At 41.0% G+C, this 19,382-nt stretch overlaps 1 protein-coding gene across 1 annotated transcript in view; it reads right to left on the bottom strand.

Moving 5' to 3' along the window:
- The window catches only part of PIP5K1B (phosphatidylinositol-4-phosphate 5-kinase type 1 beta), an 88,973-nt gene that overhangs the window by 46,148 nt on the left and 23,443 nt on the right, over window positions 1-19,382 (bottom strand). The window contains exons 6-8 of the mRNA XM_055791706.1: window positions 12,027-12,144; window positions 3,527-3,679; window positions 1,501-1,800 (exon numbers count right to left, since the gene is read on the bottom strand). Coding sequence (XP_055647681.1) covers window positions 1,501-1,800; window positions 3,527-3,679; window positions 12,027-12,144 — 571 coding nt within the window. The remainder of the gene's footprint in view (window positions 1-1,500; window positions 1,801-3,526; window positions 3,680-12,026; window positions 12,145-19,382) is intronic.

Genomic DNA, 19,382 nt, shown 5'->3' with positions numbered 1-19,382 from the left:
GTTTTATTATGAAACCCTCAGGACTGCCCTCAGACAAAGTCAATCTCTTCTCTCCACAAGCCCTGTGAATCTTTTGAAACTCTGAGAGACCTGGATAACTCCCCTTTTTCCTACTTTATATTTTCTTACCTTTGCTACAGAAAAAAATCCATTTTACAACAACTCTCCCTGTTTACAAGAGGCAATGACTCCATTCACCAAGGTTGTCTCAAAGCGCAATGGCACTCATCCTTCTTCTGCCTTGAGAATGTTATGTGGACATTAAAGCATTACCTTTCAGTTGAGGAAGAAATTACTTTCCTCCAGAAGTAAGACTGCTGCCACTAGACACGCTTCCCCCATTCAGTTTCCTAGCTCTTGTTAACTTAAAAAGAGGCAGTCTTACCGAAGCAGGACTGAGCTTGCAGCTCTGCGTATAGTTTATCATATGTAACAATGGTACCACAGGGCTAATTCCGCCCCAGAAAAAAATCGTTAAAATCTCCAAACTAATAGAAAGCAAGAACAAGAATATTAAAAAAAAACCCAACCTCTACTGGATAACATTCCTATATTCATCTGTATTTCCACGGATGGATCACCGTAATCCTGGATGTACAGACAACCAGGGGGACAGCCCTGCAGAAAGGGATCTGGAGGCTGTGCGGAATGCTAAGCTCAATCGTCAGGAATGTGCCCTGGTGGCCAGAATGGCCAACCCATATCCTGGGGCGCATTAAGCATGGTATAGCTAACTGGTTGAAAGAAGTGATTGTTCCACTATACTCAGCATTGCTGTGGCCTCACCCCAAACACTATGTGCAGTTTTGGGCTCCATGATATAAGAAGGATCTAAAAATACTAGAATGTGTTCAAAGAAGGACAAAAAATATGGTGAAAGGACTAGAGGGCACGACCTGTGATGAGCGGATGAAGACATTAGGTTTGTTCAGCTTAGAGAAAAGACTGAGGGGTGACCTCATTGCTGCCTACAACTTCCTCATGAAGGCGGGAAAAAAAGGTGGTGCTGATCTCTGATGCCTGGTGATAGGAAGCGAGGGAATGGCTTAAAGCTGCATCAAGGAAGTTCAGTTTGGGTATTAGGAAAAAGTTCTTCACTGAGACGGTGATCAAGCACTGGAACAAGTTCCCCAGGGAAGTGGTTGTGGCCCCAAGCCTGTTAGTGTTCGAGAAGTATTTGGTCAACCTTCCTAGATAGAAGGGTTTAACTTTCAGATTGCCCTGTGTGGAGCCAGGAGTTGGCCTCTATGACTCTTGTGGATACCTTCCAACTCAGGATATTCCATTCTATGATTCTATGTTCACAGATCTCAATAGCTTAACTAAAATGTGGGCTTCATCAAGTGCTTTGGCATCCACAGTTTTTTGTAATTAAATTACATGGAAAAGGAACAGAGGTTGAACAACATACAGAGCCACGTCCTGCTCTCTGTTTTGCTGAGGTAAAACTAGAACAGATGTGAACACAGAAGTTTTAAATAGTCAGTAACTTTTACTCACTCGACAATCCCGCTGCAGTGTTTTCATTAGTGCACTGTGTGTTTCAGAGTCAAAATACAACCCTTCATGCATGTCTTGCAAGAAATCCAAGTCTTTGAATGTAGGGTTGGACTTCTCCCTTTCTTTTCTTGATGCTCTCCGTTTGTATGTGGAACCTTTCAAGTCATATGTGAAATGCATTTTCAAGGCTCGCGGCAAAACATTGTTCATTACAACAATTCTAATATTAATGCCTCCTGACTGAACGCAGTACAGCCCATAAAATTTGGGCAGAAGAGTCCTTGGATTCTGGTTCAGATTCTACAACAAAAGAGATATTGTTAAATATATTTATTTTCAATAAAATTCCATGCTTAAGAATGTTGGGTTTTTTAATACCAAAGGGCATTCACAAATATCAAGAAAACTGTGCATGTTTTCCTACTCAGGATAGTTTCTTTGACCAGTTGATTCTCTTTGTGGGTCTGTATTTCAGAAAGCTAGCATAAACACCACCTTTTTGCCAGGAGCTTATATATGCCAAGAACAAAGCAATAACTGCATTTATGTCAGGTTTCTCTTTCTCACATCCCATGAAAGAGCAGACTGGGCCAAACCTAAAAGCATCCCGAAGATTTAATTTATTTTTTCTGACCTGAACAACCTTTGCATTCAACCTGCTGGAAGGAGTTTGGCTCAAATGTAGTTCTCATTACCTTGACTTGGATTCTGAAAAACAGAACCCCTGTCTTCATGAGGCTTTTCACATTGAAGGTTAGGGCCAAATGACCAAGCTGTCTCCACAGGAATGTGAGGTCATAACAAAACCACAACTGAACATCAGAACAGAAAAGTGTGAAATAATCCAAATTCTACAACAGTCAAAAACCTAACTAAGGGAGGACAAGAAGAGGTGAGAGAGAAAATCCCCCTGAATACAACTTCTGTCAGGTTTTGGCATGAAAAAGGAAGAAGGGGAAAACTACTTCAAGTCTTACATGATTACTAAGTCACAACACAGAACTATGGGAAGAAAGTACTTTCACAGGAAATAATCACAGTGATTAAATTAGTTTTACACTTTGGAAACCCTTCCATATGGCAGCAGTGAGAATAAAGTTCCCATAAACAAAGCAAAGTGGCCTTATATTTACTTATAATAACTCAAACTTATGCTGAACTGATTATCATGATTAGAAAAAACAACAAATGATGTGGCACCATAGCTCCTTCTGATGCTGTCAGTGCACAATTTTTTTAAAAGAAACATGAATCCACATTATTTTAGTGTAAGAATGACAATATTCCTCATTTATAGTGCAAGTGAGAGGGTAACTTTTCAAGTGTTTACTTAAGAAAGCAAAAAAAAAGAAAAGACAGTCAGTCATGGGTCTAATACTCAGAATCTGTTCATATGTATGGGTGACTTGTTTAAAAAAAGGACAATTTCTACTTACTTTGGAGCCATGGTTTCCCCTTCTGATGACTGACACACATAAAACAATACAATTGACTTAGCATTAGCCCTCAAAAAGTTCTACTTAAAAATAAAGTTTTGAACAAATGATATGATAAAAATATTTTTTACATACTTGTTTTAACACATGAGAAATGGAAATTAGAAGTAGTCCAGAAACAAAAGTGAAACTGACCAGCCTAGTTCCTTTGTCCACTCTAAGTGAAATGCAGAGGGTAGACAAACACAAAAAATTTTGAGAAAAAAAGTTCGATTAGAAATTTAGTAACAAAAACTTTTTTTGTTACTAGCTGATTAGAAGCAAAGTTTGGTATCAAATCAAAAGATGACATTCAGCTTCATCTTGAATGTTAAAAGAACAGCCATCGTCTTAAATATATTCTTGATTTATATTTATTCTTTCTGATGGGTGTGTGGGTATAAAGTTGAAAGATAAAAAATGTCAAAAATATTATGAAAAACATGGATAAAGCCAATGAAAGATTAAAAGACAATAAATGAAACTGAATCCTCAGAAGTGTGACACGGAACAGGAAAAACACAGGTAAAATATAGTTTTCTATTACTTACCATATAATAACCCGGCAAGAGCTTCTGAAGAAACTCAGCCTCTTTGTGTTGAACTGTTTTGATGATGAACTCGTCATCACTAGTTACAAAAAATAAGGACCCACTGGCACCTGGGTTGGATAACTCAATTAAAGGCTCACTGCAGATTGAGTACTGGAAGAAACAAAAATTGTTTTTCACTGCCAATGTACATGTTACTCAAAAACAAGCTTAATAAAAAGAACTGCAGGTTCAAATAGGCACAGGAGAATCATGGAGCTTACTCTTTTGTCTTCAACTGCAGCAAGTCCACTACTGTACAGCAAGCTGGGTGACAGTAATTTTGCTGAGACTTAGCAGGGCAGTTGTGACACTCCACTCTGCCCAGGACATGCTGTACAACTGTGGAAGAGCAGTTGGCAGCTAAGTGTATGGTCTCTTTTCACATCCCACTGCACTAGCTGAACTTTCCCTAGAGTGAATCGAATGGTTAAGGTGAAGACAGTCCATCCCCACACCATCAGCACTGCAAATTCTGGAATCAGAACCATTAAGATGGCATTTTCACTGTAATTACTCGCTTTTCACAGCCATTTATGAAACAGGTATGGGAAGATGTTAAAACACACACATTGGGAGTACAGGTCTCTCACTGTAGACAAATAGGAATCACAGAGTCGTCAGGATTCTGTGCATTCCTGTACACAGGAGGGGACCTCAGAAGATCACCTAGTCCAACCCCCGGCTAAAGCAGGTTCTCCTAGAGCAGCTTGCACAGGATGGCGTCCAGGTGGGTTTTGAACGTCACCAGAGAAGGAGACTGCACAGCCTCTCTGGGCAGCCTGTCCCAGGGCTCTGTCACCCTCGAGGTGAAGTTCTTCCTCACGTTCACATGGAAATTCCTGTGTTGCAGTTTGTGCCCGTTGCCCCTTGTCCTGTCACTGGGCACCAGGAAAAGAGCCTGGCCCCGTCCCCCTGACACTCGGCCTGAAGATACCTGTATGCACGATGAGATCCCCTCTCAGCCTTCTCCAGGCTGCACCGGCCCATCTCTCTCGGCCTTCCCTCATGAGGGAGATGCTCCAGCCCCCTCACCCCCTTGGCAGCCCCCCGCTGGCCCCTCTCCAGTCACTCCCTGTCTCTCCTGAACTGGGGAGCCCAGCGCTGGGCACAGCACTCCAGGTGCGGCCTCACCAGGGCAGAGCAGAGGGGCAGGACACCCCCCGCACCCGCTGGCCACGCTCCTCCTGATGCACCCCATGCTGACACTGGCACCTTTTGTGAAACTGGGATTGAAACATCTTGGTACAACTGCTTGAAACAGAAAAACTATGTACCAGTGAGCAGGAAAAACTGTTTTGAAGGACCATTGTTTTGGATGCTTAGACAGGCTTTCTCTTCCACAGGGACACATAATGATTACAATCACATTAAGGAGGAAAAAACACACCAAGGAGTATTCCTTACTAGTAGAACCAGATCTCACACAGAGGCTAATGAACATTTATTAAATCTCCATTAACGTACACTTCATGCTTCATTCAAACTAAATGGAGAGGAGACATTAAGCTCAAAAACATAGAAAAATCTGTTTATATTAAACTCAAGAGCTTGTTTAAAGTATGATATCATTAAATCTTCATTCATGCACTCTTTTCCTTTGTTATATATCATCAATTTTACAAACGTGGAGATGTACTGTACAGTCCGGTATTTTAAAGCTTCAATCTTTGAAAGAAAAAAAGTTACACAGGATGTGAATTGTGAGCAGTGTAAGCACCAGGGAATTATTCTTAGCAGTGCACTATGTCTTCTGGTCTTCTTAGAACAAAAGCAGTAACTGTTTCAGCAACAAATATCTGGTTTATTGGGTCATTGCCTGAGATGAGCAATTCCACAAGAAAAAACAGGTTTTTTTGTTGAAAACAGCTTTCATTAAATTCAACTGGAGTCTTGCCGCTGTGGGTGGTGATAGCAAAGAAAAGTGACACAAGGAAATCTAATAAGTATGTTCTTTTGTGAGTGCTTGCACTAAAGAAGCATGCTTCCTATGGACTCAGACCACTGCCTTAATGTATTTTCTTGTTATGGCTCCAGCTGAGGCTTTTCCCATGCCTGCAATTTTTAAGGGACTTTTGCATGCTATAAAAATGTTTCTTGTTTCTTTCCCTGCTTCTCCAGTTCACTCAGTTCCAATTAATATGACAGACTTTTCTTATTAATCTTACAGTTGCAATTGTCTACAGATAGAACAATACGGCTCTGTAACACTACAGACCTTGAGAGCAAATCAGCAATTGTATTGCAACCCCTATGTTTTTCTTGTAAAAATATATAAAGCTCATGAGTAACTTCATTGTTGAAAGCATTTGAAACCAATTATCCTAAACTTTACAGCTTAATAAAACAGCATACCGTAAGTGCAAGTTATTAGCCTGCACTGTGTGTTGGTCATTTTACAGTTGAGTTGATTCCTGCAAAAAAAGTCTACACACCAAATGCTAGAGCCCACCTGATTTTGACCGGACACTTATGAAAGCCAAATCAAAAATGAAAAGAAAAAAAATTCTGAAGCCTTTGATAATTAAATACTTTATGATCAAGAAGTTTCCCAGCAAAATGCCAGTGCTCAATGAGGTTTCCAGTGTGTCCTGTGTTTGGCTGGGATAGAGTTAATTTTCTTCCTAGTAGCTGCTACAGTGCTGTTTCTGAATTTAGTATAAGAATAACGTTGGTAACACACCAGTGTTTTAGTTGTTGATAAGTAGCGCTGACTCTTAAATCAAGGACTTTTCAGTCTCCCATGCTCTGCCCATGAGCACAAGAAGCTGGGAGGGAGCACAGCCATGATAGCTGACCCCAACTAGCCAAAGGGATATTCCGTACCACAGAACGTCATGTTCAGTATATAAACTGGGGGAAGCTGGCCCCAGGCGTGCTGATCGCTACTGGGGGTCTGGGTGGGCATCGGTCAGTGGGTGGTGAGCAACTGTATTGTGTATTACTTGTCTGTCTTTGGTTTATTTATCTTTTTTCTTTTTCTTGTCTCCCTTTCCATTACAATTATTATTACATTTTATTTCAATTATGAAACTAGACTTACGTCAGCCCATGGGTTTTACCATTTTCTTGACTCCTCTTCCCATCCTACCCAGGGGTTAGGGGCGCAGAGTAAGGAAACAACTGTGTGGTACTTGGTTGCTGGCTGGGGTTAAACCATGACAGTCCTTTTTGTTGCTAAAGGTGGGGCCACTGAAGAACATAAAAAAACCCAGCAGGTAGATCAGGCTGCTAAGATTTAAGTGGCTCAGGTGGATCTGGCTTGGCAGCAGAAGGGTGAATTATTCATAGCTTGGCGGGCCCATGACACCTCAGGCCAGCAAGGAAGAAATGCAACATATAAATGGGCTTGTGATAGAGGGGTGGACTTGACCATGGGTACTACTGCACAGGTCATTCATGAGCATGCACCATGCACTGCAATTACACAAGCCCAGTGGTTATAGCTTCTCTGGCACAGAGAACAATGACTGAAATATAAATATAGGGAGACCTGGGAGATGGATTGTATCACACTCCCACAAACCTGCCAAGGTAAGAGCCATGTGCTTACAATAGCAGAAGCAACCACTGGATGGCTGGAGACTTATCCTGCCTCACAACACTGCCTGAAACACTGTCCTGGTCTTTGAAAAGTCAGTCTTACAGGGACACAGTACTCCAGAAAGAAACGAGTCAGACAACAGGGCTCATTTCCAAAACAACCTCATAACACCTGGGCCAAAGAGCATGGTATTGAGTGGGTATATCACATCCCTTATCATGCACCTGCCTCTGGAAAGATCAAAGAATACAATAGACTACACTGAGAACAATGGGTGATAGGACATTCAATTGTTGGGATGCACATCTAGCAAAAGCCACCTGGTTAGTCAACGCTAAAGGACCTGCCTGTCAGGCTAGCCCTACCCATCCAGAATGTTTATGTACTGTGGAAGGGGATAAAGTTCCTGCAGTGCACATAAGAAATATACTACAGAAAGCAGTCTGGGTTATTCCTGCCTCAGGCAAAGGAAAACCCATCCATGGGACTGCTTTTGCTCAAAGATGTGGGTGCACTTGGTGGGTAATGCACTCAGACGGGTAAGATTCATGCATACCTCAAGGGGATTTCAGTTTGGGTGAGAATGGCCAATGAGTTAAACTGTGTAATAGCAATTGCTATATAACACTTTATTTTCACTTTATGGTAGCTGATGCATATCACTACTCTGGGTGCCTTGTGGAATCCATCCCCAAACTCCAGATTTGGGAATCTGAACCCAATTCCCTTTCAGTCACCATACCAAGGGTATTACAGTAAAAATCACCCAGATTAATCAAGAGTGAGCTTTGATGAAAACCAGACAAGGGCAGCAGTGATGGAATCAGAATTGGCTTCAGCATGGAACACACCAACTTTACTGCCCTGAAAGACTGTTATACAGATGGAACCCAAAGTCATGGACTAAATGAACTGAGCAGATGCCATCGGGTGGCCCACAGACTAAGGGAACACTATCTGTGTGTACGTATCAAACAGCAGGAAAGCTGATGGTGTTTTGGAAAGTGTGGGACCCGGGTATGACATAAATGGTACCGCATAAGGTGTGGATACTGCCCTGGTTTTGGCTGGGATAGAGTTAATTTTCTTCCTAGTAGCTGCTACAGTGTGGTGCTTTTGAATTTAGTATGAGAACAACGTTGATAAACTAATGTTTTAGTTGTTGATAAGTAGTGCTTACTCAAGTCAAGGACTTTTCAGTCTCCCATGCTCTGCCAGCGAGCAGAGGCACAAGAAGCCGGGGGGGGCACAGCCAGGACAGCTGACCCCAACTAGCCAAAGGGGTATTTCATGCCATAGAACGTCATATTCAGTATATAAAGCTCAGGAGAGTTGGCCTGGGCCTGCCTGGGGGATCCCCTGCTGGGGGTCTGGGTGGGCATCGGTCAGAGGGTGGTGAGTAATTGTACTGCGCACCACTTGTCTGTCTTGGTTTATTTCCCTCTCTGTTTTTGCCATCTCCCTTTTCATTACAATATTATTATCATCATTATATTTAATTTAATTTCATTTAAACTACTAAACGGTTCTTACCTTCACCCACAGGTTTTACCTTTTTCCTGATTCTCCTCACCATCCCTCCAGGGGGCGGGGGGAGTGTGTGAGCGAGTTGGCTATATGGTACTTAGCTGGTGGCTGGGGTTAAACGACAGGACAGTGACAATCTAGTTCTACTGTTCAAATGTATTTACCTTCGTTATTCAGTCTGAGTCCTATAGTGCATTACCGCTCAACCTCCTTGGAAAAGGTGAAGCTATGACTTTGGGCTTTTTCATTGCAAATTAACAGTATAAACTCACATAAGCCTGGTGTAATTTCTTTTCTTTTTACTTTGCTTCCTTTCCCCTTCAGCCACAGTTGGACCATCACGTGGCATATTGTAAAGTGTTTTAGATACCAAACTGGAATTATGGTCACTATGTGACGGATCCAGATTTCAAAGAAACAAGAGGACTGTTCAGGCAGAACCCTGACACATGCTACTGGGAGCAAACTCTTAATCAGATGTTTTGGTCAAAACCAACTGGGAAAAGGGTCCCAAACTAGAAACAGGTCTTTTTATGATCATAGTACCCCTCTGATCACATCTGCCTCTGGAGCACAAGAGACTGCAACCTGCTCTGATTGCAAAGTGATGCGCATTTAGAATCAGAAACAACAGGAATGGATTCTGAAATGCATACAGAGTAACCTCTCAGAGACATGCATCAGTTGCAGCACCACACACTGAAATGCTAACTATATTTCAGAAAAATACCTGAAGTTTGTTGAAAAATACCTTGTTGAAGGAAAACTCCTTTTGCATTTTCAAGAAAAGAAGGTGCACTTCATCTTGAAACTATCTTTTCTAGTTGTCCTTTTCCCTTGGAAACATATCACTAGCGTCTTTTGCTGTGCCACAAAGCAGAAGAACCTACAAGCTGGGCTTTCTTTAGTGGGAATTTCCCTCAAGGATTAGTCATTTTGTAGCTGAGTGTTACAGATCTCTTATCAACACCAAGCAGTCTTTCTATAATCTTTAATTTGTGCTACTGTAAATGCTTCCTTAGATGGAACAGAAGTTGCAGGTGGTAACAGCTTTACTCTAGCAGGTACGGTCTTTATAGTAGCTAGCAACACAGCCCACATACTTCGCCCTTTGCCAAGTCCATAAAAGGACACAGACACATTACATATTCCATAATGACACCACTGTCCTACACAACATCCTTGTCTCTAAACCAGAGACACGGATTTGACAGATGGACCACTTGGTGGATAAGGAATTGGCTGCATGGTCACACTCAAAGAGTTGTGGTCAATGGCTCGATGTCCAAGCGAAGACTAGTGATGAGTGGTGCTCCTCAGGGGTTGGCATAGGTACTGGTGCTGTTTAACATCTTTTTAACATGTTTAATATGTTGGTGACATGGACACTGAGATTAAGATCATGGTCAGTAAGTTTGTCAACATGCTGGAGGGATCTTGACAGGGCTTGAGAAGTGGACCCACATGCACCTCATGAAGTTCAACAATGCCAAGTGCAAGGTCCTGCACGTGGGTTGGGACAACCCCCAGTATCAATACAGGCTGGGTGGAGAATGGATTGAAAGCAGCCCTCAGGAGAAAGACTTGAGGGTGTTGGTTGACGAAAAGCTCAACATGGCCTGATAATGTGTGTTCGCAGCCCAGAAAGCCAGCCATATTCCTGGGCTGCATCAAAAGAAATGTGGCCAGCAGGTCGAGGGAGGGTATTCACCCCCCCTACTGTGCTCTCATCAGACCCCACCTGGAGTGCTGCATTCAGCTCTGGGGCCCCCAGCATAAGAAGGACACGGACCTGTTGGAGTGAGTCCAGAGGAGGGCCACAAAGATGACCAGAGGGCTGGAGCACCTCTCCTGTGAAGACAGGCTGAGAGAGTTGGGGTTGTTCAGCCTGGAGAAGAGAAGGTTCCAGGGAGACTTTATAGCGGCCTTCCAGTACCTAAAGGGGGACTACAGGAAAGCTGGAGAGGGACCTCTCACAAGGGCATGTAGTGATAGGACATGGGGTAATGACTTTAAGCTGAAAGAGGGTGTATTTAGATCAGCTACAAGGAAGAAAATCTTCACTATGAGGGTGGTGAGACACTGGAACAGGCTGCCCAGAGAAGCTGTGGATGCCCCATCCCTGAAAGTGTTCAAGACCAGGTTGGATGGGGCTTTGAGGAACCTGGTCTAGTGGAAGGTGTCCCTGTCCATGGCAGGGGGGGTGGAATTAGGTAATCTTTAAGGTCCCTTCCAACCCAGGCCATCCTATGATTCTATGACATAAAGCTCCAGCCCAAGTACATGTCCCTGCTACTAACATCTATAATTCAAATGAACGATCTTTTCTTATATATAACTATTACCATGAGGGCTAGTAATATAAAATCCATACATAGTACTAAAGAACTAAAATGAGATACCCACATTCAACCTAAATAAAAGCAAAGCCAGCTAAGTTTTGGTTTTAGGCCCATTGTCCAAAAAGGAAAAAAACCCTTACAACATACTTCAACACAACAGAAGTCAGTGAAATACTACATTAAGTAATGCTTTAGCAGCATTTAATCGAATTTTCTTTTATACTCATTCAAGCTCTTTCAAACTGTTTTGGTTTTAAAGAAATATTTATCAACATGGAAGAAAAAGATCTAAAAACTCATTCAAAAGAAGTTAACAACAGAACTGTGACGTACAAGATTACTAATTTGTACTGGGACTCTGATTTGTTGGGTGAACCAGCATGACACAAACTGGACATGAGGCAAATACCTAGAAAACCATCCAGCTCTTTGCTGTCACACTACCCTTCCAAAAGCAGAACTACAGGAAAAGTAAAATAGTGGATCCTCATCCCTGGCAGTGCACAAAGTGGTTCTACCAAGTAAAGCTTGGTTTTATGATGGGAGCAAATGCATCACTTTTTTCTCACATAAACAACTGAATATTGAGAAGGAATAGCCTTCAAGTGATAAAATACAGAGAACAAAGGAGATACTCTAAAATGCTTTTTTAGCCTGCTGTCCACTATTCTCAAGGCTAGATGGGAACAGCTGCAGGCATATATTTATTTAAATGAGGTGAATAAGTAATGCAAACGACATGAGCACTTTATTAGAACTGAATTGGTAGAAGTCACACTGATTATAACTTCTCTAGAAACAATGACCTGAATAAGCAGTAATACTCCAGTTATTCTAGTCAATTAACAAGGCAGATTTCTATAGGAATTGTTTCAAAGATGAAGAACTCAAATTTTCATAAATGCTAAAAATATTCACTAGTTATAAACCACTCAGCACAAAAAAAATACTACTTATTTGGGCACTGTTAAAGCATCCTCTTCTACTACTATGAAACTAGTATACATTACAATAAAGTTTAACCAAAAGGAAAACTGCAAGCTCTTACCAAGTAATCATCAGGCTTGATACCAAAAAGTTCTCTGAAATAGCGGAAGGCAAGAGGTGCATACGTCTTAAATCTGAAGTCAGGATAATGATGAGCAGGGGTAAGATTGCTCCCTTCACTGAAAACAAAACAAAAAAAACCAACAACAACAAAAAACCAAACCAAATTATTACTGAGCAATTTTTAGTGACTTCCTCCTTGCAGCTAACTTTATTGTAAAGCTGCCTAACTCAACCACTGACTTTCTGAGACAAGAGTATAAATGCAGATAAACCCCCCTATCACCATTCATCAGTGTAATAGAAATGTCTGTGAGAAACAGGATACTGCCAGCAAATTCCTTTCTTCCACCTTAAAAGAAATCACTGTTTTCACCACCCATATCCATTTACGTAAAGATTGGTTTTAAACTAATGCTACAATTTCTGATAACCCTCCAAGGTAAGCCAGTTTAATAGCTTACTGATGCAGGAAAGGTCACCCCCACCTCATGCAAGTTCCTGCAAAAAGTTTAGAAGTCAATGCAGCAAAACAACTTCACCCTAGTTTGGGTGACCTGAACCAGTTTGCAAGGGTGTCAGACAGATACTAAGGACAGCACAACACAGAGGGCAGAGCCATGTGGCCAGACCTGTGAGAAGGAAGCAGGACTACATATGTTTTTTGATGCCAGCAAACACTCATTGGCTCAGCCTTATTTATGAAACAGCATTCTCAGCACTAGTCTCTTCTGGAGGCTAGCTGCAATTATGGTATCTCTTTCTTGCTAGTATAGTCCAGAATTGGGAAGCCACTCCATCTTTGGTGACCTTAAAGTGGTTTTCAGTTTGTCTACCTATCAGGTCATTTATTTTACCCTAACTTGATCTAAACCGGCACCAGCTTACATGCTCAGTTAGCTAAATAGGAACACTGGGTACAGACCCTTTGGGGAATTCTGGAAAATGGTATGCAGTTATAAGCAAGATACAGATTCAAACTAGAACAGGCACACACAAAGACTACTAGGGTGACCAGCCTGGAAGACAGCCTTTCTCAAAGGTAGTGTGGGGGTGTGGGGGTGTGGGCAGTTAAAAAACAAAACAAAACAAAAAACAACACTGTAGCCTCATCAGCTTTTTTCCTTGTTTTGTATTTATGATCTCACTATACTTGTATGTCGCAGTAGTATCAATTTTGAGATGAATACTGCATGATTTAAGCTAAAGGAAAAGGTCAGCAGCAAAATGCCACCAGAAATAAAAACACATAAAAACTGCCTGTGGATTTATTAATGCTGGTGACTAAAAGAAGGTTTTTAAGTGGTAGACAAAGTTCTAAACTACAATTTCAACACAAACAAGAACCTATTTAAGACTACGTTTGGTCAGCCTTCAAATGGTTTGATAAATAGATGAGCACAAAATCCAAGATGACACAGTGGCCGAAATTAGCTCCTCCAGAACTCCTTTACTCATTTACCCTAACTAAATTATTCAGAAATGCAGCATGTACCTCTTTGTTTGGCAATCCAAAGCATCCAAAAAAGGGAAAAGGGGGAAGAAACAAGGAAAGAAATGGGGAAAAAGCTACAAATTCACATAGATACAACAAAGAATAAACTCACAAAACATTCCAGGAAAGACTAAATTAAATGTCATTGAAATATTTAAGAACTTTGTTCCTGTACAATTAATCCTTGTCGTAAGAACTTGATACCTTTCATTAAAAACAAGTCAATGACACAAGTCTGCTGCACCCACCCAGCTGCCCCTGCATGCATACTGCCAACAGAACGAACTGCTGCTAATTGAACAGTGTGAGCTGGTAAACAAGCTTTCTCAGGCTCCACAAACGCATATACTTTAGATTCCTGGACAGGAGATGAAAGGAGGGAAAAAACAACCTGATTTCTGTCTGGCAATCACAAATAAAAAGATCATTGTGGGTGGCCAAGTCTTTCTATGTATCCACTACAGCACTGCTGCTTCTTGGACTACTAAACTATACAGTTAACAGCTAGCTAGTGAAAGCTGCCTAGTCCTAATGAACTCATCTGATCACTTTATAGTCTACTGTATCACAAATCCAAGGCATTAAAATCAAATCCACATGTATTTTATTGCTCAAGTATACAGTAAATAACGGAAATCAGTAGGATACTTGGCTGAAGATGGTAGGTTTTCTTTACAATTAAATTGGCTAATGCTTTTTCTTACAAGCTCTTTCAGTTGCTCAGAAAACTGCCAGTCTTGTCTGACATTAAATTTCCTATAGCTGGATATGTCTTGTTGAATTTTTGTGTAATATGGGGATGCCATAGGGCTAATGTATAGCTACACTGGGAACCTGGGGGGCATACTTGTTAATGCATGTAATTGTTCTAAGCTGCAGACAAGAACAGAACAGTGTTCTCTGATGAAGCATCACATCATTTTCAGGGAAGATTAATGATTTAAACTTTATTTAAAAAGTCCTATGTTTCAGTACATAAATACTTTTATAAATCTGCTTCCCACAGCCATAATTCAAAAGGGTTTTTTGTGAAAGCATGGCAATAAACAGATTACATGTCCTTACTATATCAGAACAGGTACTGTCATTGGAACTCCACCCAGGCTGAAATGAAGGTAGGAGGTTTGCTATAATACCACAGGTCTAGAGCCCTTTCCTAAGTGCATATGGAGTAAAATGACCAATACTGGGTCTGCAGATGGACAGTAATATATAGTAAGTGCATATTTATTCTAGAATAATTGCAAAACAGAGCAATGATTTTGGAACAGCATCTGTACAGAGGGCAACTCCACATACTTACATCTGTAAAAAGTACGCTCATGTGCTCTGACAGTCAATTTCACTATGCAGACAAGTTCCCTTATTCTTTGTAAAGTCACCTGAAAAAATCCCTTTTACTAAAGGTCTGCAGAGCTTTTCATCATACCCTACCATTTCTGTTACACACATTAGTTTCAGCTTAATTGCCTAATAGCACTGTTTACAGGTAAGCTCTTCTGTGATGCAAAAAGCAAGACTGACACTAAATCCGGACTTGGTTACTTCTCTGGAAGAAAGTTTAAGGTTTTCTTGTTGCTACTCAACAGAAAAAGCACCCTCACTTCCAGTAACTTCCTACAGTAGTGGAGAACCTTAAACTCCTTGTGGCTGAGCATGTCCTTGCGCTCACCTAAAAATGACAGTTTCCACTGTACAGAACACTTGATGTAAATACATCTCTACCTTATCTAGACATTAAATTATTCACCTTCCACTCTATTAGCTTTTGAGAGAAAGCATTTCATGGTTTCTCCTCATATTTTCTTGGCACATTTTACAAGTGTGTTTCACTCTGGCTAGATTAAAGTTTATGTGCAAAGTACTACATATAACAATTATATGCAATAATACAAATATACAACAATATAAATACAACAATTTTAAATCAGGCTAGGGAGTTTCATGGGGATGATTATGTCTTTGAAATTGAACAAGAAAATTACCCATGATCTGTTGACAAAAAACCTAACCTGAAAAATGGAGGTTTGGACATAATAAATGTAAAAAAAAAGGAAGGTAATCATATAATTTTCCTCTCAGATAGTTTAGGGCACAGGTCTACCAGAGGAGAAAAAAAGGTTTTTAATACAAGCTTTGATTCTGGCAATCTTGAGGAATTCAGGTCTCTACATATGAGCTATGACAAACTATAGATTTTGTAAAGATTAGGAAGCAATTGTAACTTACATGGTATTTTAATACCCTTGGTTGTAAGACTGCACAAAAGCAAAAGAATGGTAGGTAGAATTAAAAAAAAAAAAAAAAGATTAAGCTTGCTACATGGGTTTGCTGTAATACTTAAAAAAAAAAAATATCTAAAATTTAAGTCAAGCACACTTATAAATGACAGTATGTGCATCTTAACATGTCTCTTAGATGGTGTAATATCAAATTAAAAATGAAGTAAAACTCACTATATTTTTAATGGCTAACCCCATGGCTTGCAAAAATTTTGCTACGCAAGACACCCAGATATGTTTCTTGTCAGCTTTTCTTTACTGTGGCATCACATGGTGGGATGTACTCAAGAGACAGCACACCTGTCTGGAGGGATGGAGAATACTAGCTGCATCTCTTGGTAGCAAGCCTTCATCACAGAGCAATGTTAATAGGCTCTATTATAGCTGTTAACAAAAGAAAGAGTCATGCTGTGGTCATGAGCCCATATACACCCTTCCTGTACGTACTGCAAGGAAGAACACCCCAGTTCTCCCATGTAGAAGCAACTCTTTTAAAGTCTTAAAATCAAAATAAAACATCTAAAATTAAATGCTCACAATATTAAAATCTAAGAGTATCCAATCTCACTTTCACTGTTCTTGAATAAAGCTGGTCTTTTACAATACACCAAGATGTGTTTAAAGTCTACAGTAGTATGTAATAAATACATACTGACAGATCAGGTATTGCTTTGGTGTACTCATTTCCTATATATCATTTCAGGAAAGCAATTCTTTCCCACAGGATGGAAGTAGATACTATGGCTACCTGTACAAATAGGTGTGTGTTTGGTTTTTTCATACTATGGGATAAAGTCCACTGGTAATATCCTTGTTTCTCACTGTGTGTTCTCCTATACTTCTGGTTACTACCTACATACTATCCTTAGCAGTCCCCGACAAGGCAGCTTTGAAATTCTTTGAATTCACAACTGTGAATAGTAAGTGTCTTCAAAAGAAGTCAAGCCAATCATCTCTATGTAACAGCTGAATACACAGACGTTTTCTTAGGATAATGATGATGATACAACTATTTCACAACCAACTGGAGATGCCATTAAAGCAAAGGATCTCAGAGTACTTTCAAAATTGTTTGTCTACATAACCACACAAATATCCAGGTTATCACAGGTTTCCCAAGAATTTTATGGTAAAGTAGTTAATTTGTAACAGACATGCTTTTGCTTTTGTTGCCACAGTATCCTCATTTCAAATACTGCTCCTTTTGTAAACAGAAACTACTTCCTCCTCTGTGCTATCACCCCACTCACAAACCATAAAAAGTGTGTCAGAACTCGGTTCATACTGTGCATCTCTGCAACCAAACCACCGAAGAAGAGACACAGCGCTTTATCAGAGGCTTCAGGCCACTTTCTTATCCGTCTTGTGAAACTGGCCAACTGGAAGCAAATACAGTGGCATAAGTTACACAACAACTAAGCAGTAGTGTGAACGTACCAGTACCATTCACACTAAGCCTGCAAAGCATTCTATACTTCCCTAATTACAAAGACACTACTTAGCCCATCAGGTAACCTATGACAGATGTTTGGAACAAAGGTACTTCCGAGGGCAAGTGTCAGTTTTCCTCATTTTTCTAAGTCAGTCCTCAAGAATGTACCCCAAAACTGTACACTGCAGTTTCAGATGTAGGGTGAAACCCAGACTAATTAAACTATGTCCATGGTTTTCTTTTCTTAGTACTTTTGGGCTTAGTACCTATTTGGACTGTCACTCAAATACTATCATAATACAATATTAAGCTTTTGATGTTAAATAGCAGCAAGCACCAAGTAATTTCTCATCAGCATCACAAGGAAGTGACTTGTAATTGAACCAGTTCACTGTACAGATGATTGCAGCTGCAGGGTGCATACAGGTCAACAGCATCTAACAGACTTACCAGTTCAATTAGAAACCATATCAAGTGTTCTCAATATGCATGGTCTAGACCCTGAAAATAAAGCATATTAGCAAGGAAAGCACACAAGACAGATTGCTGCAAAAAGGTCACCACTCACAAAAAACCTCATAGCTGTGCTTAGCAGTAGCCTCCATCTAAGAAAGAGATGAAGCCTGAAACATACTGCCTTGCTCCAAATGCTCTGCTTCTGAAGCTGCAATTGATTGACTACCTAAAGTCAGCTGACAGAATGGAGCAGCTTCTGTTCGGCTTATCAAGCATCATTGTAGAAAATGTGCCTACATAGTACGTGTCTGCTGGAAGAACTTGTAAGCTGCCCACACTGCCAACTCACAGGCTTGGTTCCATGGCCCAGTGACCAGGTTGAGCCACCACTGTCTGACACAACTAGGCTTATTAGCTAAGCAATAAGGCTTTCTAACCATGGCCACATTACTTGAAGTCAGCTCCACACTTGAATCGAACCCCTGTCAAAACACTGCTGTAGCCATACTGCACAAATGGCTGATTTGGAGACAAAATGTGCCACCAAGAACTGACCTGGCTCCAACCAAAGAAGTCAGGGGCACAGAGCATAACTGGATGGGGAGAATATGTCCCACACAGCTGAGTCACAGGGCAGAGCGCAGGGAGCACAGGCAGGATGCACAGCCTTCCCATTGAACCTGAGCTGCTGCTGCAGCAGTACCGGCACCAGGTAAGCCACCTCCATGGCTGGATTTCCAAAGCAGTGTTTAAAAACCAGAAGAGAGGTTACCTGGAGCAGTTTCACCCAATCCAGGGAACTGCGCAGAGATTTTGGACACTGTATCTTCAGAATCAACTGGGTTACTGCAGACTGCATTTGCTTCCCAGTCCAAGGAGCACATTTGACTTTTAAACTCAATCTGGATGGTGGTTCTGTATGAACATCTTTACAGCAGCCCCTAGTAATACCTCCCTTAACTCCCAAAAGCAACATACTATAAATTCCTGGGCAACCTGAAGAGAAAGGGATGAAAGGGATGCCACAACATGGAGCAGAAGCAACAAAGGCACTTTTGCACCCCCTCCATCACAATGTATAAATGAAAGTACAAACCTTTCAAATTCACATCCACCCACTGTACAGATATCTGTACTTCATTTAATATCACTTCCTGAAAAGGCACCTAAATGGATCTGGGCTAAACTGTGCAGTTTAACCCAGTCACGAAGTTACTCTGGACCAGGCATAACCTGCAATCCATGGAGTTACTCCTGATTTACATCAGTACCTCTCACAGTAAGCAGGGCAGCTATGTTCAGGCCTAAACTGACCACTTTTTTCCCCCGATATTTTTCTCCCTCCTTCCTGAGTCCTGAACACTGCTGGAAGTGTTTTGCTATGGGTACTGAACTGAGGTGCAGGTGGTGCTGAGGCTTACTTCAGGGGCTGAGAGATATGCAGACACTATTTGTCTTCTACAACTGATAAAATTTATAAAAAATTGTTTACTATTTTCCCCTAACAGTAAAAGGGCACAGATAACACTATTTTGCTTGCTGGCACACAGGCTGCTGTTTCATTGCATTTTTACTAGCTCAGGTCTATTTTATCACTGTCACTGTAACAGTGCTCCTGTTGTCGTCAAAGCAGCGGGTGTGCCTATGACTCTGCAAACAGCTGTCCTCTCACCTCACTGCCAGACCAGGATG

This window comes from Falco peregrinus, chromosome Z, assembly GCF_023634155.1.
Source record: "Falco peregrinus isolate bFalPer1 chromosome Z, bFalPer1.pri, whole genome shotgun sequence".
Classification (NCBI taxonomy): domain Eukaryota; kingdom Metazoa; phylum Chordata; class Aves; order Falconiformes; family Falconidae; genus Falco; species Falco peregrinus.
The sequence above is the reverse complement of the archived record's forward strand: the minus strand, read 5'-3'. Positions and strand labels throughout refer to the sequence as shown.